This window comes from Dicentrarchus labrax, unplaced genomic scaffold (genome assembly GCF_905237075.1).
Source record: "Dicentrarchus labrax unplaced genomic scaffold, dlabrax2021, whole genome shotgun sequence".
Lineage (NCBI taxonomy): Eukaryota > Metazoa > Chordata > Actinopteri > Moronidae > Dicentrarchus > Dicentrarchus labrax.
Window position 1 is genome coordinate 1,746,588 of NW_026136723.1, and position 15,929 is coordinate 1,762,516.

The 15,929-nt window shown below is 45.0% G+C and overlaps 3 protein-coding genes and 1 long non-coding RNA gene across 5 annotated transcripts in view; all 4 read right to left on the reverse strand.

Annotated features, from left to right (window-relative positions):
- Positions 1-877: 877 nt before the first annotated feature.
- On the reverse strand, positions 878-1,332 carry LOC127358269 (uncharacterized). The gene is made up of 2 exons (XR_007882409.1): positions 1,138-1,332; positions 878-950 (listed from the first exon to the last, which is right to left on the reverse strand). It is a non-coding gene; the product is annotated as an uncharacterized LOC127358269 (long non-coding RNA).
- A 237-nt stretch (positions 1,333-1,569) lies between these two features.
- On the reverse strand, positions 1,570-5,527 carry LOC127358282 (basic proline-rich protein-like; the record flags this gene model as incomplete). Its single annotated transcript, XM_051391268.1, has 5 exons — positions 4,824-5,527; positions 4,698-4,741; positions 3,466-4,622; positions 2,233-3,407; positions 1,570-2,023 (listed from the first exon to the last, which is right to left on the reverse strand). Coding segments are annotated over exons 1-5 (2,853 nt in total), but the record flags the coding sequence as incomplete, so codon positions are not given.
- Positions 5,527-11,830, reverse strand: LOC127358267 (secretagogin-like). Of its 2 annotated transcripts, XM_051391253.1 has the most exons (11): positions 11,558-11,828; positions 9,847-9,917; positions 9,296-9,391; positions 8,827-8,916; positions 8,397-8,453; positions 7,724-7,801; positions 7,579-7,634; positions 7,365-7,410; positions 7,119-7,178; positions 6,519-6,587; positions 5,527-6,138 (listed from the first exon to the last, which is right to left on the reverse strand). In XM_051391253.1, the coding sequence occupies exons 1-11, from the start codon at positions 11,625-11,627 to the stop codon at positions 6,013-6,015; spliced, it is 819 nt and encodes a 272-aa protein (XP_051247213.1). In that variant the 5' UTR covers positions 11,628-11,828; the 3' UTR covers positions 5,527-6,012. The 2 variants fall into 2 exon arrangements, with proteins under 2 accessions (XP_051247213.1, XP_051247214.1); XM_051391254.1 differs by lacking the exon at positions 7,119-7,178 and having other exon boundaries at positions 11,558-11,830.
- A 118-nt stretch (positions 11,831-11,948) lies between these two features.
- LOC127358263 (F-actin-uncapping protein LRRC16A) overlaps positions 11,949-15,929 on the reverse strand; it is a 31,875-nt gene continuing 27,894 nt past the window's right edge. The window contains exons 37-38 of the mRNA XM_051391245.1: positions 14,946-15,101; positions 11,949-14,427 (exon numbers count right to left, since the gene is read on the reverse strand). Coding sequence (XP_051247205.1) covers positions 14,303-14,427; positions 14,946-15,101 — 281 coding nt within the window. The 3' untranslated portion in view covers positions 11,949-14,302. The remainder of the gene's footprint in view (positions 14,428-14,945; positions 15,102-15,929) is intronic.

Sequence of the window (15,929 nt, forward strand, 5' to 3'; positions counted from 1 at the left end):
GATTTCAACCATATAAACCTTAAACTAAAGAATTAAACTATGAAAACTGTTGATCAATGTGTTCATGGGTTTACATTTGAAGACATTCAAGTAGATTACATGTTCTTTTGTAGCACCTTATTGTTACTCTACTCAGCTGTCTAGGGTAATTTCCTGTATCAATACCCCAACCGTAGCAATGTTAAGACTTAACTGCAATTCCCAATATTGCACAGCAACAGCAGTAGTGTAAAAAGCACTTAGAAGGTAAAACATCTCCATCTGTAAACAGAAAGCATCCTCAGCCACCAAGAGAACAAGCAGCTGTTTGCTCAATTGTGAGCAGCCCACGGCTGTGAGTTTCAGATCATGGTAGAGAATCAGCAGACCAGTCTTCACTCTTGATGCCGGTCCTCTGTAATTTTCTTGAGAGCAACCACCTGCTTGGCAAACTGCCAACATCCCTGTTGGTTTTAGTTTCAATTTAACTGTTATTCCTGCAGCTGGGAAGGAAGAATGAAACTGCCATGTTTTCTTTTTATTCTTGGGGCAGTGAAATGTGACTTGATACGTTGAACAAGCTTTGTTCTTTGGAACATTAGGATAGTACTAAAAAGGTACGAGAGTTATGTCAAATCACTGACAGTTCTTTCAAGGTTTAGTTACGGTGCTTTGTGTAATTCATAGGAGTGAACAGCTTGCCGCTTGGGAGACAAGGACAAAAAGGTTTATTGCAGAGTGTAACATGGCACACACTAATAATTTTAAGTAATTCCTTTCCAAGAGTATAAACCCAACATCTGATATTAGATGGAGATAGCATGTGTAAGGACATTACATTGTGCAGCAGTGTCCCTCAGCAGGACACTAAACTCGAAGTTTCAAATGACACAGGGAGTGTAGTTCCAAGTACTTTATTCAATTTCAAAGTTTATGCCAAGACAGACTGCTTCCAGGAAGGGGTCAGGGACCTGAGAACAAAAACACACCATTTTAGCAAGTGCAATGCATTTACCTTCATTTGAAAATTGAGGGATAAACTCCTCAGATCTTTCAGCAAAAAGGGCACCTGTATGTCAATTTCAAATGCCAGTCCTTTACCCCCACTTCAGCATTATATCCAAATTAAAAATTCCAAGCTCCTAAAATTTAACTAACCTACTATGGTTGACGTCCATTGTACATAGGCACCAGTTCATGCTGCCACCTGGGGTGGTATGTAGATGCCATTGGATATGGTCTAGGGCCTCTTGGACCAACACCTCCTTGGGAAACAAAGTCCCACATGCCAGCTTTGCTTTGGGTCACATCGTAGCCGGGCTGCTGGGGCTGGGGCTGGGGCTGGGGCTGGGGTCTGGGGCTGGGGCTTGCCAGGGTAGGCGGGCTGCTGGGGCTGCTGGGGCTGGGGTCGGGGCTGGGGCTTGCCAGGGTAGGCGGGCTGCTGGGGCTGGGGTCGGGGCTGGGGCTTGCCAGGGTAGGCGGGCTGCTGGGGCTGGGGTCGGGGCTGGGGCTTGCCAGGGTAGGCGGGCTGGGGCTGGGGCTGGGGCTTGCCAGGGTAGGCGGGCTGCTGGGGCTGGGGTCGGGGCTGGGGCTGGGGCTTGCCAGGGTAGGCGGGCTGCTGGGGCTGGGGTCGGGGCTGGGGCTTGCAGGGGCGGGTGCTGGGGCTGGGGTCGGGGCTGGGGCTGCTGGGGCTGGGGGCTGGGGTCGGGGCTGGGGCTTGCCAGGGTAGGCGGGCTGCTGGGGCTGGGGTCGGGGCTGGGGCTTGCCAGGGTAGGCGGGCTGCTGGGGCTGGGGTCGGGGCTGGGGCTTGCCAGGGTAGGCGGGCTGCTGGGGGGGGGGCGGGCTGCTGGGGCTGGGGTCGGGGCTGGGGCTTGCCAGGGTAGGCGGGCTGCTGGGGCTGGGGTCGGGGCTGGGGCTTGCCAGGGTAGGCGGGCTGCTGGGGCTGGGGTCGGGGCTGGGGCTTGCCAGGGTAGGCGGGGGGCTGCTGGGGCTGGGGCTCGGGCTGGGGCTGGGGCTTGCCAGGGTAGGCTGGCTTGGTCGGTTGCTGATCAGAATGCATCTGAATTCCGTTGCTTGAAACAATACCCGACTCAAATCTGTTTCCATTTTGTGGTAAAGCAAAGTCCCACATGCCAGCTTTGGTCTGGGGGACACCGTTTATTTTAGGATTCGGTTGATATGGTCTAGGGCCTCTTGGACCAACACCTCCTTGGGAAACAAAGTCCCACATGCCAGCTTTGCTTTGGGTCACACCGTAGCCAGGCTGCTGGGGCTGGGGCTTGGTAGGGGGGGGCTGGGCTGCCGGGTAGGCGGGGGCTGGGGCTGGGGTCGGGGCTGGGGCTGGCCGGGTAGGCGGGCTGCTGGGGCTGGGGTCGGGGCTGGGGCTTGCCAGGGTAGGCGGGCTGCTGGGGCTGGGGTCGGGGCTGGGGCTTGCCAGGGTAGGCGGGGCTGGGGCTGGTGGCTGGGGCTGGGGTCGGGGCTGGGGCTTGCCAGGGTAGGCGGGCTGCTGGGGCTGGGTCGGGGGCTTGCCAGGGTAGGCGGGCTGCTGGGGTGGGGGGCTGGGGCTTGCCAGGGTAGGCGGGCTGCTGGGGCTGGGGTCGGGGCTGGGGCTTGCCAGGGTAGGCGGGCTGCTGGGGCTGGGGTCGGGGCTGGGGCTTGCCAGGGTAGGCGGGCTGCTGGGGCTGGGGTCGGGGCTGGGGCTTGCCAGGGTAGGCGGGCTGCTGGGGCTGGGGTCGGGGCTGGGGCTTGCCAGGGTAGGCGGGCTGCTGGGGCTGGGGTCGAGGCTGGGGTCGAGGCTGGGGTCTGCCAGGGTAGGCGGGCTGCTGGGGCTGGGGTCGGGGCTGGGGCTTGCCAGGGTAGGCTGGCTTGGTCGGTTGCTGATCAGAATGCATCTGAATTCCGTTGCTTGAAACAATACCCGACTCAAATCTGTTTCCATTTTGTGGTAAAGCAAAGTCCCACATGCCAGCTTTGGTCTGGGGGACACCGTTTATTTTAGGATTAGGTTGATATGGTCTAGGGCCTCTTGGACCAACACCTCCTTGGGAAACAAAGTCCCACATGCCAGCTTTGCTTTGGGTCACACCGTAGCCAGGGTGCTGGGGCTGGGGCTTGCCAGGGTAGGCGGGCTGCTGGGGTCGGGGCTGGGGCTGGGGCTTGGCCGGGTAGGCGGGCTGCTGGGGTCGGGGCTGGGGCTTGCCAGGGTAGGCGGGCTGCTGGGGCTGGGGTCGGGGCTGGGGCTTGCCAGGGTAGGCGGGCTGCTGGGGCTGGGGTCGGGGCTGGGGCTGGGGCTTGCCAGGGTAGGCGGGCTGGGCTGGGGCTGGGGCTTTCGGGTGCGGGCTGGGGCTGGGGCTTGCCAGGGTAGGCGGGCTGCTGGTGGGGCTGGGGTCGGGGCTGGGGCTTGCCAGGGTAGGCGGGCTGCTGGGTTGCTGATCAGGGTCATTGTTGAAAAATAAATTTTTAAGGCTGGGGCTGGGGCTTTTGCACAGGGTAGGCGGGCTGCTGGGGCTGGGGTCGGGGCTGGGGCTGGGGCTTGCCAGGGTAGGCGGGCTGCTGGGGCTGGGGTCGGGGCTGGGGCTGGGGCTTGCCAGGGTAGGCGGGCTGCTGGGGCTGGGGTCGGGGCTGGGGCTGGGGCTTGCCAGGGTAGGCGGGCTGCTGGGGCTGGGGTCGGGGCTGGGGCTGGGGCTTGCCAGGGTAGGCGGGCTGCTGGGGCTGGGGTCGGGGCTGGGGCTGGGGCTTGCCAGGGTAGGCGGGCTGCTGGGGCTGGGGTCGGGGCTGGGGCTGGGGCTTGCCAGGGTAGGCGGGCTGCTGGGGCTGGGGTCGGGGCTGGGGCTGGGGCTTGCCAGGGTAGGCGGGCTGCTGGGGCTGGGGTCGGGGCTGGGGCTTGGGGCTTGCCGGGGTGAGGCGGGCTGCTGGGGCTTGGGGTCGGGGCTGGGGCTGGGGCTTGCCAGGGTAGGCGGGCTGCTGGGGTCGGGGCTGGGGCTGGGGCTGGGGCTGGGGCTTGCCAGGGTAGGCGGGCTGCTGGGGTCGGGGCTGGGCCGGGTGCTGGGGCTGGGGCTGGGGCTTGCCAGGGTAGGCGGGCTGCTGGGGTCGGGGCTGGGGCTTGCCAGGGTAGGCGGGCTGCTGGGGTCGGGGCTGGGGCTGGGGCTGGGGCTGGGGCTTGCCAGGGTAGGCTGGCTTGGTCGGTTGCTGATCAGAATGCATCTGAATTCCGTTGCTTGAAACAATACCCGACTCAAATCCGTTCCCTTTTTGTGGTAAAGCAAAGTCCCACATGCCAGCTTTGGTCTGGGGGACACCCTTTAGATTAGAATTAGGTTGATAGTGTGGCTGCTGTGAGTTTTGGCTGGGTTTTTGAAGCATTAGCAAGTGAGGCATGGAACTAGAAACACTTCCTTCAGGACTGTAGCCATTTCCTCGCCCCTCATAGGAACCACTTAACCTTCCTACACTAGGTGCAGTAGCAGGCTTCAGGTATGCAGATGAAGCGCTTTCAGTGTAACTGGGTCCATAACTACCCAGAGGCTGTGCAGAGCTCTCATAACTGGAAGGAGCTTGAGCAGGTTTGTAGCTCCTCGGGAAGTCTTCAGCTAGCTCAAAGTGAGGTTCAATGCCGCTGGAGCCTCCACTTCTGTAGGTGAGTGCTAGGGAGACAATTTATAAGTTTAGTAGAAGAAGTTACTAAATGAGACTGTAGTTTCTCTATTATGAATGCTTACCCTTTGCATGCTGCCCAAATACTAATAGTGTGAGCAACAGCACCCTGAAAAAGAGTAAAGTGTGAATGAAACAAAACCAGGTTAGCAGAGTTCTAGATCTGCCAGAACAGACAAAAGTTATCCTACCTCACACAAAATCCAGAAGCCATTGCTCAAAACTAAAGACAAACAATCTGCTCAACATGTGCTGATCCTGAACAGACAACAAAATCTGAAACTACTGCTTCAGCTGCATGACTGCTGCTACCACAGTGGCCCTTTTCAAGTGTTGGTGCTCAATCAAGTCTCACGCTGATGAACTAACTGAAATCAGGTTTGAGATAATCAGCTCCAGTGCTGTCTGGAGACCTGGGCAGGTGTTTGAACTTTAGCTAACAGGCTACAATTTGCCTACCTCTTGTGGGATGTCTGTGGAGAGTTTATGTATGCTGTCATTGATGCACATTTTTTATGTTAGTTTTTGTGGTTTTAGAGTTTGCTTTTACATATTTGTATTATATTTATACATATTTTAAGATTTCCACCTCCGACATTTGTGCACCACCCAAATGCAACAGGATGTTAGGTATGTTCTGTTTGTGGTGCACAATGAATTGAACTCTTTCCATATACAGTACGATGATTTCTTCAATAAGACTGTTGGAACTAGAAAATCGTTGCACCACCAAAAGACTTTGTGGCTCTCTTATTTTATTAAAAAAGTCTACACTGTGAAATAATGAGCTATTGAAGGTGGTCTGTAGGTACTATTGGCAGGGTTTGGCTCCTGTCATGTTGTTTGCAATCAAATTACCCCTTCTATTGTGTCAGAGAAGAAACACACAGCTGACAAAGATGAAATACATTTTATTAACCATCATTCGTGTTACTGGTTACAATATTGTCATGCAAACACTGTTTCATATATTACCACGTTACAAAAAAGCAGCACACTGTGCAGTCATGAAAACAACAAACAGATTTCTTTAATCTTATAACTCAAAACTATATTTGAATCATAAATCCACATTTAATAAGCATTATTTCAACCTCTGCAAAGAATTTTAATACAGAAAAATAGATAAAATTATGGAGATACCCTCTGTTTATTTTAACAAACATAAAATATGTAGATTCATGGGTCTTTTAACACCAGAGCCAGTAAGAGAGGAGATTTACTTCCAGAAAGTAGGATGGGAGAAGGAATGAGTCAAGTGGCAGAAAAGAGTAAAATATGCACATTCAAATTGAAAAATAGAAAGAAAATTGAAGTTTAAATAAGGAGTAGGAAGAAAGAAGGAATGAAAGGAAAAAAGTCAGTCGTTGCGAGGGTCCGTTAGCTGAGTTTGAGGCCTAGACAGAGAGCCAGCTCGTTCTTCTGGATCTTCCCGTCTCCATTGATGTCACAGTGACCCATCAGGGCTTTCCTGAACTTGTCCAGGTCTGTGCCACTGATGCTTGGCTGGAGGAGGAGTGGGGAATTGGAAGAGTTAACAGAAAGGTCAGAGGTCAATCACTCCTGATGGGTAAAAATGTCTCACAGAGAGGGGACAGGAACACTAAACATTTTCTGTTTCATTTCACTGTCATTTTTAAATTTCAGTTCAAGACGCAACTTGAGCTTTAGAAGTGTCTGTAGGAATATTTTTGAACTGTTTTCCCTGCAGTCAGCGCTTATGCTAATCTAAACTAATCTTCTTCTGGTATCTTTATTGTACAGACATAAGAGCGGCATGTTCTCATCTAATTCTTGGCAAGAAAAAGTGCCTTTATAGTCATCAGAGCTCAGTGTGTTAGAAAAAAGTATGCAACAGCAGCATATTCATGATAGATAACCCTTACCTTTACCAGCTCCATCATGTCCTTGACAAATCCATCCACTTCCGGACCCTCCAATGCACCTGTCTTACTCTACACACACACACACACACACACACACACACACACACACACACACACACACACACACACACACACACACACAGAGAGAGAGGGAATAATCTCTTGTAATTATCCAGAGATGTGAAAATCACAGCTGTTCATAAACGTCTCTGTGTAAGCATGGCTCATAAACTTCAATTTTATATCGTCGTTGTATATTCTTTCAGTGTGTTTTTATACATGCATGCTTATCTGCTTGCAGGTGTAGGAGAAGTTTTTGGTGTCGTGTAAGCAGATCAGAAAGCTACACTGACACTGTGTATAAAACTGATGGTAACAAGAGACCAAACCTCAATTAAACACACAAGCTGATGCTCGTTTTTATTGGTGATCTGAACGAGATCAGCAAATCATGATCCTGCTAAATCGAATATAAGCTCTATTTCGCTTTTTGTTTGTAATGTCAAAGGAGAATTCTTTTCCACAGCATGATGGGTAAAAGTGGCAGATAACAAAAACGTCAGACAGTGAACGAGAACAAAAAACTGAACTCAGACTTACAACATCATAGTGAGCAAATATCTTCTCAAAGTCTCTCTTCCTGTCCTCTTGACTGCAAGCCTGACACCAAATATAGCAAATTAAGTAATGAAACATTAATATTCACACAAGACTTTAATGAACATTTACTATTAACATCCACTTCAGGCATAAATAGGAAAATGTAGGGTTTTTTTCTTAAGAGAAATTCAACAAAAAATTCAAATATTGAATTAAAAAGCATCTCAATAAACTCTTCAGACTTACGTCCATCTTAAACTTCAGTAAGAAGTTTTCTTTCAGGGCCAAGATCCTTGAGACAACAAGAAAGATTTGAAGAATTATCCTCATTTTAAATAAAAATGTCATTGTAAAGGATGTCAGACAGATTTAAATGATATCTGATGCTGTATTTTTTCTGATTCCACAGCCAGCTACCTAATGACGCTCCTCCTGGTCACATGACACAGTTCAACAGTACCTGGCCAGGTCATTTAAGTCCAATCTTCCATCCCTGTTTTTATCAAACATCTTCATCTGCAGGGGAAACAAGTCAGAATGGACGAATTAACAACGGATGACAAGAAGACGTCAGCAGTGCTAATATCTGAACGGCCTCCTGTTACCATGGTGTCCGTGTACTCCTCCAGTTTGTCAGGGGTGATGGACTTCCTGTGTTGGAGGAAGAGGTCCTGGAGGAAGCCCTGGAGGGACAAAAAAACACACATCAGGGAGACGCAACTAAAACTACCATCATAAAATTTGAATGTATTAATTTGATGGGGACGATGCAATTCAACATATTTAAAGCACGAAACCAATGTGCAGCGCAAAGAGTTTATAGCTACTGTTCATTTTCAACTCTTGTTCTGAGTTGTACAGAGTAAAAAATATTATTAATTATTATTATAATTAATTATTAAATGCTTCTCGTGCTGCGGCTGCTGGTAACCCTCAGTCAGTAGTTTTTATTTCTTATTTTTTTTATTTTGTTGTTTTCAATTCAGTTTAGTTTCAGTTTGTTTCCAAAGTGTGTGCGCTCGGGGTATCAGAATATTGACTTAGCAATGCCTCCTCATGCTTGTTGCGTTGACAAATTCGACCAAATTCACAAAGACAGACTCAAACTAAAGACATTCCTCTCACTTTGTAAGCTAGTTTTTGCTCTGTTATAACGTTGAGTCCACTCACTTTGGATGGTTGTTCTGATTTGTGCTGACACATTGTTTTATCTTCATTACAGGTAGAATTTTCTTTGTCGGGTCTGCTACAGTGCACACATCCAAACTCAGCAGTTACCTTGAGCTCAATCGCTGAGATGTAGCCGCTGCTGTCTGTGTCATAGTTTCTCCAGATCTACACAAACAAGATATATATGTTCTCTTCAAAATGGAAAGTTTGTCCTGAAGGCAGTCCTAGAAGATCATGCAATATCCAAACTGGACAAAGTTAATGTACAATAGACCTTTTTCACAGCAGCCATTTTGACATGAAATATTAGTGTGAACACAGGTTGTTTACCAATGATACTAATCTTTTGTACAAGTGGAAGTTGAATAATAAATGAAAAATTAGCATGTTGGTGGTCATAATAGGAAAAAGCACTGTTAATAAATCCTTCTGCAGCTTGACCTCAATTCAAACGCTTATTGTGCTTTTTTATATTCCCTGAACGTCCACAGTCCTCCTTCATTCACCTCTGCATTATTTGTTGACCTTTGACCCTCACCCTCATGAACTCCACGCTGTTGTCCAGCGGCGTCTCTCTGCGAAACAGAAGCAGGAAGTTCTCATCCTCCGGCAGCATCATGGTCGCCAGCTGGAAGAAGAATGTTTACGTCCACTGTAACTGAAGATGTCCATATAAAAATACATTTTACAGGATACATCAGTTGTAATTTACACCCAGTTCCTCATTAACTCAGTTCAGCTGTTTAAAGGGCAGTCTGTGTTAGATGTACAATAACTAAGACAATACAACCTGCAGGAGTGAATACGGTACAACATCTAAACCATCTTTATGACCTGGACAAAATCTTCCCAAAGAAATGTCATTACCCAACATTTATGAGGATTGCAGTCTGAAAATATCTATAATATAATGATCTAATATGATATCATTGAATAATATGTATAAATCTGCTTTTCTAAAAACCCAGTAACCGCTGAAATAATATCTAATGATAATATAATTCTACCTCTGTTATCTGCAGACGTCCGTCAGCTGCGGTTTCGTGAGCAGACATGAATCTTTCTCTCAGTCTTCTGATTTTGTCTTCAGTTATCTCCTCCCTCTGAAAACAACATGGACTCCACTTTAATGTAGTGGTGATTTCCTTTGTACTCAGGCAGGATGTCATTTCTAACATCTGAAAGACTGAATGATGACTGGATACGTCTGTTTAGTTCAATACTTAAAGCCACTATGGGCATTTTGATGCTTTCTGACTTTGTTGCCCCCTGGTGGTAGTATTAAATAAAACACTGTGACAGAGAGCAACACACTGTTATATAGATATATCAATACAAACAGTCTCATTTTCCTACAAAAAGAAACTTGTACCAAGAAAATAACATCCATTGATCACATAAAAACTAAAAGGCTAAAAAGATTAAACTGAAAAGTGAAGGTGTCGGCTTCCTTTTTATATTTTCTCGCCACTGAAGAAGTTCTATTTTTATAATTTTATCATGAAGTGGGTATGACGATGAGAAACTTAAAATACAGCTTCATGTTTTAGCTCTTTACCTTCATCCCAAATTTTCCCAGCATGTGTTGGAAGAAGCTGTCCAGCTCCTTCCCCTCGATGTAACCGTTATCTAAAAACACAACCAGGCAAACTGTCAGATCAACTAGATACAGCCACTTACCAGAATATAATGGAGTACAAGTTGTTATAGTGAAAGTAAAATTGCTTGCACAGACAGCCTTTAGCAAAATAAAATTAAGAATTTGAAAGTTGCATATTTTTTCACAACTGAATTTTTTTTATTAAATTAATTAAATGTATTATCCAGCACCGGTTGTTTCACTTCTCACTAGCAAGAGAAGCTACAAAATAGCAACCAGGCAACAACAACACAGTGGACGAAGAACTTACTAAAAGTAAAAGTAATAATACCACAGAGTAGAAATACTAATTAATATGTTTTTGTTAATGCCTGCCACAGGGTTGGATTCTGTCGGATTCTCCTTGAAATCAATGAAACCAGGCTGTAGATACACTACCACTTTTGTCCACAGGGGCCGCCACAAAATCAAAGTTCTTTTTAGCTGCTTTATGTATAAGTAAAAAAAGTATTAGCATCAAAATATACTTAAAGTTACCAAAGCACCAATTATATCCAATTTCAAAATATATATTATATCACTGTATTATAACAATTGATGCATTAACCTGTTGAAACTCACATCACTGTAATAATTCAGCTGGTAAAGGTGGAACTCATTTTAATTACTTAGATATCACTGGGTAACTTGAGAATTTCAACCTAAGGATCAATAAAGTCTTATATGAATCTATCACAACCCATCATAATTCTATAGTTTATTGTATATTTTGTATTATTAATCTGAATCTGCAAAATAACTAGCAAAGTATAAGGTAGCAGAAAAAGTACTTGAAAATTGAACTTAAGTACAGTACTAAATGCACTTCGCAAAATGCACGGGGACTGTATACAGTTCTTGTAGAATGAATTGTTAATTAATTCATTGTTGTGGTCAAATTTACTCTTGTTGTTGCTTAGAAACACTTGTGTCTGGTTCCAAAGAGTATTCTTATCCAAACATAATATCAACTGCTACAACATGATTGATACTGGAGCAAATACCAGGAGACAAACACCCCCAAACCTACCTGAGAGGCTTTAAAATGCCTCAGTTGTCTCTCTCTCACACCACCTCATATCATATCTCATAAATCCCATTATGTCAGTGAAACTAAAAGTTCACTCTTGGCCCTCCACCTTCTGAGGGAGATTCTGGGATCTAATAAAAAACTGTTTATCCTTTTGCAGGACTGGCTGCTTAAATCATATCATTAAAACCCCAAATACTGTGAGGGCAAACTTACAGGTCTTCTGAGGTAATACATTTTTTTTTACATATTAAATTTACTTTTGCCACAGACATTTCTCCAGTCTAAATGCTCCCCCCCCTCCATCATACAGTCCAGTGCACACCCATCAGGAGCAATTTGTGGTTTCAGGGTCTTTCCTTTAGAGGGTAGGAAGTGAACCACAAAACTCATCCTGTTAACCTTGTTTATCACCTGAGTTACAGCCTCACCTGTAGCCCACCTCGTATATTTACTACTTGCTTACTACTTGTATATTTAAATTGGCATTAAATTGCTCAAATTATCACCAGAAGTGAAACGTCCTGTCTGAACCTGAACTGGAGGAGCTGAATAAACTGATGAACACACTGACGTCACAGTCATTAAAACTCCTCTCACCATCTACGTCGAAATGTTGCCAGATCTGTAAGAAACCTGCAGCGTCCAGGCGGTTCAAGGCGCTGTCCATGGTGCTGAGGACCAGTCCAGAGGTCGAGCTGGTGACAACAGAACCGAAAGAAAAGGAAAAAAAAAACCTTCTTCAAGAGACAGACTGTTAAGTCTCAGAGAGAGAGAGAGAGAGAGAGAGAGAGAGAGAGACAGAGAGAGAGAGAATCTGTTATCCAGTGAAATTCTATTTATTCTTATTTCACCTTCAGGCGCCTCTGTAATTCAGCTAAATGAGACTAAAGAGGGATTCAACAGCTTGTATATGAAGGGGGAGAGAGGGAGGGAGGGAAGGAGGAAGAGAGAGAGAGAGAGTGACAGAGTGAGGGGGAGAGAGAGTCTGAACAGTGAAACAGTATTTATTGGTATAAACATACAAATACAGAAATATTTGAAAGCTTGATGTCACATTTCCAGGCCTGTAGGTCCACTGGCATATAAACAATAAAACACATTATTTAAGTCAATTAAAATAAAAAAAGCTGATTTAAAAAAAAATTATAATTTCCAATAAAATAAAAACCATCACCATGTATGATAAATGGAAATCCATGCAGATTCAACAGCACATTTCATTGATAATAAATCCGATTTTCTGCTCAATCAACAATATTTAACTGATATAGACCCCATTTATTTTATAAACACAACCTTAGACTCATAGGAATGTTAGTACATATTTACATATTCACATTGATACATAATACATCAGTAAGTGCAGCAGTACATGGTTAACAAAGATCAGTAATAAGCGGTGTGTTATGGTGAGGATACAGCAGCAGTGTCGATAACTGACCTACATGGTAAATATGAATCTGAGGCAATAAACACTGACACTGATATTCACAGAGGACATTTTGACATGTAATGGCAGAAAGTCCAAATGTCTTCTGGGGAAAGGAAACTACAGTATTTTATAGCAGGGTTCAGCTTTTGGCAGAAATGATCTCACTGCTTGAGTTAAAGCTCAGCGGGTGGAGCCACTGAGGGTTCTGCTGTGTTCACATCACGTAGGACGGACAGTAAGGATTCCCATGTTTATGACTTGCACGTGTTCATGTCACCGGACCATTCAGAGTTGGAAAATACAATGCACTGACGATATAGCACCATATCCAATACATCTGGGGCGTCTGTATCATTTGCCTTTCTGCACAGTACAAGGGACCAGTTCGGATATATTGAACCTTTCGGGACAGTTTTCCTGCCGTGATGTTGACATGAACAGTATTTAAAAGTCGGAAACTGTTAATCACTCTAGTGACTCTAACATGACACCAGCGCAGCATTAACTCAACAGCGAGAGGTTTTATTCTGCAGCTGACTCTACACTGTAAAAATATCCGTTTTTACTTTGTTTCTATCAGGGATTCCTTAAATCTAATCTGATTAGATAGAACAGAATAAAATAGTCAAAAAAAACATTTAACCCTAGTTTGAATTCCAGTGGTCTTCCTTCAAGGATTTGGTATAAATAACTGGGATTTTCTCGACTCTGGTACAAGGATCTTATTCTGTTTTATTTCAGGATGTGTGTTCACCATTCTGGTGATCCATTCTATGTCTGATCTAAATTCAGTTTTGCCAGGATAATTTTTTCGCAGTTAACTGCAGGTGAAAAAAGCTTTTGTTTAATCAGGATGATTTACTCAAGTTTACTTTGTTGTAATACTCATTACTCACTGCTGATGAAGACCTTGAGATTCAGCTGAAAGCTACAGGAAAAAGCAACTAGACACAACGAATGTTACAAATAAACCCTGCAAAACCCTGACTAGTGATATATACAACAAAATATTTGCATTATATTGAATCAAATTAAGCCTATGGCTTATTATAATATCTGGATTTTTTTCTACATACAGTTAATTCCAATGCATGTTATCAAATCTGTTTCCTTGGAATGGAATAAAACCCTCAGCAGTTTTTAATTGGTCAGGTTGTCTTCATTAGCAGTGAAAATTAAAAGACAGTGTTGGTAAAACAAACAGTTTCAGTCTGAATCTATACGTCACTTTGACATCTGAACTTTGGCCGTAGCAGCTGAGAGCGTGGACTCTCTTTGGTTTCTCTTCCTTGTTGTTCCTCTTTTAAACATTTGCAGGATTTCTTGGCTCCCAGCTCCTCCTTATTGTGACATCATATAATTTGTGGACAGTTTGCCGTTTGGAGACAAAAGAGTAAATGTTAGCAGGATAACAAGCCTCTTTGGAACATGTTCATATTTAGAGTCATATCTCCAGAAGAGCTGCTGGGAGCGACCCCTGACCTACCAGCTGCAGTCCACCTGCACAACACAGCACAGTCTGGACCTACTTAGAGAGTCATTCTCCTCAGTGCTTTGGACTAACTGAGCTTTTTATTGCTGGACCTGGTTATCTAAGCAACTACAGATCGTCTTTGAACCAAATAAAACCCATCTGGTCTGCTCTTTGTGGTCCTATTAGAGCTGTTGACAAAGGCAGTAATGGAGCTGTTTTTGCTTCCATTTGACCGGACAGCTGGGGCTGATCCAAGGTCAGAACACTCCACTGACACGTGCAAAATACTTTCCCCTCTGTCAACGAGTGCCTCACCAGGAACTGTAAAAAAAGTAAAAAATAAATCATTGTCCACTTTCTCTGCTTCTGACTGTACGTGTGTGATTGACCTCCAACGGTTCAGGCGATCTGAGAGACCGTGAACCTCTCGTTGGTGTCAGACTGAAGGAGTGTCGTCGGACTCATCCTCTGATTTGCTGTCAGATTTGAGATCAGCGGCCGGAGAGGGAGTCTCCTCCTCAGCTGGACTGAGATCTGAGTCTGCCAGAGATGGAGGGCTCACTGAAGAGATAGAGAGAGAGGGAGAGAAAATATAGATGAAGAAACATGTGGACTGAAACAACAAAAGCTGTTTTCTTGTCTGACTATGAAATTAAAGACCATCAAAGGAAAACTAACAGTAAAATTAGGCCCTGAAACCACTAAAACTAAAACTACGAACACTTTTAAGAATACATTTCACATTTTAAACCAAAAATGACCCTGGATCTAGGAGAAGAAGGTTTAGTTTTGGATACTGAAAACTTTAAGATTTTAAAACCAGAACGCTGTAGTGTTTTTCTGAGCCCATATGTATTTGCATTGGTCCGGTGTAGGACACATAAAGGACAGTTAAAGTGTTTAAAAGCATTTCACACAATGATAAATATACACAGAAGGTTGACAAGGAGTGCGATCCTCCAGGCCGGGTACTAAAGGTGCAACTGTGGCCTTTTTTGAAGTTGATTTGAAAAAAAATGACCCGTGGCCTTGAACAGAAACATTAGTGGAGACTTCAGATAATATATGAAATATCGAACCGTAGGCGGGGAGGGACTTGGCTCGCTCTCGGTCGTCCTCCCTCGCAGCTGGAGGACTTGCTGACCTCTTCAGAGACGACCATGGTCTCCCACTGACGCCCGGATCAACCCCTTCGCTGGGCGGCTCGAACGCATCGCCGTCCGCAGGAAACTCAACTGCAGGCAAAGAATACATGAGAAAACGGATATGTACATACTGTACATTCTTATGAAATAAGAATGTACATTCTTATGAAATATCTAACCCAACACTCTTAATTTCTACTATTTCGTTACGTAAGTACTTATTTGTTAATTTCATATCAACATTATGTGGTAGGATTAATCACTAGAGCAGAATTCATGCTGTCAGCTCACTTACTGAAAAAGATTTTGATTTCCAATAAAACTGTATTTTTTCACTGAAGACGTAACTGCAGTGTCTTAGTAAAAGACATTCACTTCGTCTCACTTTGTTAGTGTGAAATGTGCCTCTTAAAAAAGCCTCTTAAAACGTGTAAATGACCTTTCCTCCCTGTCTCGTTGATTTTAAAAACACATCTTTTCGCACGGCAATCGCGAAAGACAACTCGCCTTTTTGATTACATAGAAGAAACACTGTTTTAAGGAAAAATACTGAGTTCCTGTAAGCGTTAATTACACAAGTCGAGTGTTAAACTACAAAATGACACACGCACTCTGACACTTAGACATGTCAAGTACAGGCTAGGACCTTAGCTTCAGACGTACTGTGTGTGGTGTGTGGAGGCGTCAAATATGGCCTTGAAAGCATTCATTAAACAAGTTGTCACCTGTTAAATTGAGTGTTATATTTTCAGCTATGCTCCGGTTCACACGGAGCACTGAGTCATGCAACCTTCATCATTAAGAAAGAACATATGAGCCTGTCTGCCATCCACTCAGTGCTTGCAGGTGCACTGGTGACTACTGTATTTAAAAGCCTAGGCGCCACTGAATCTTACACACTCATTTAAGTGCTGCACC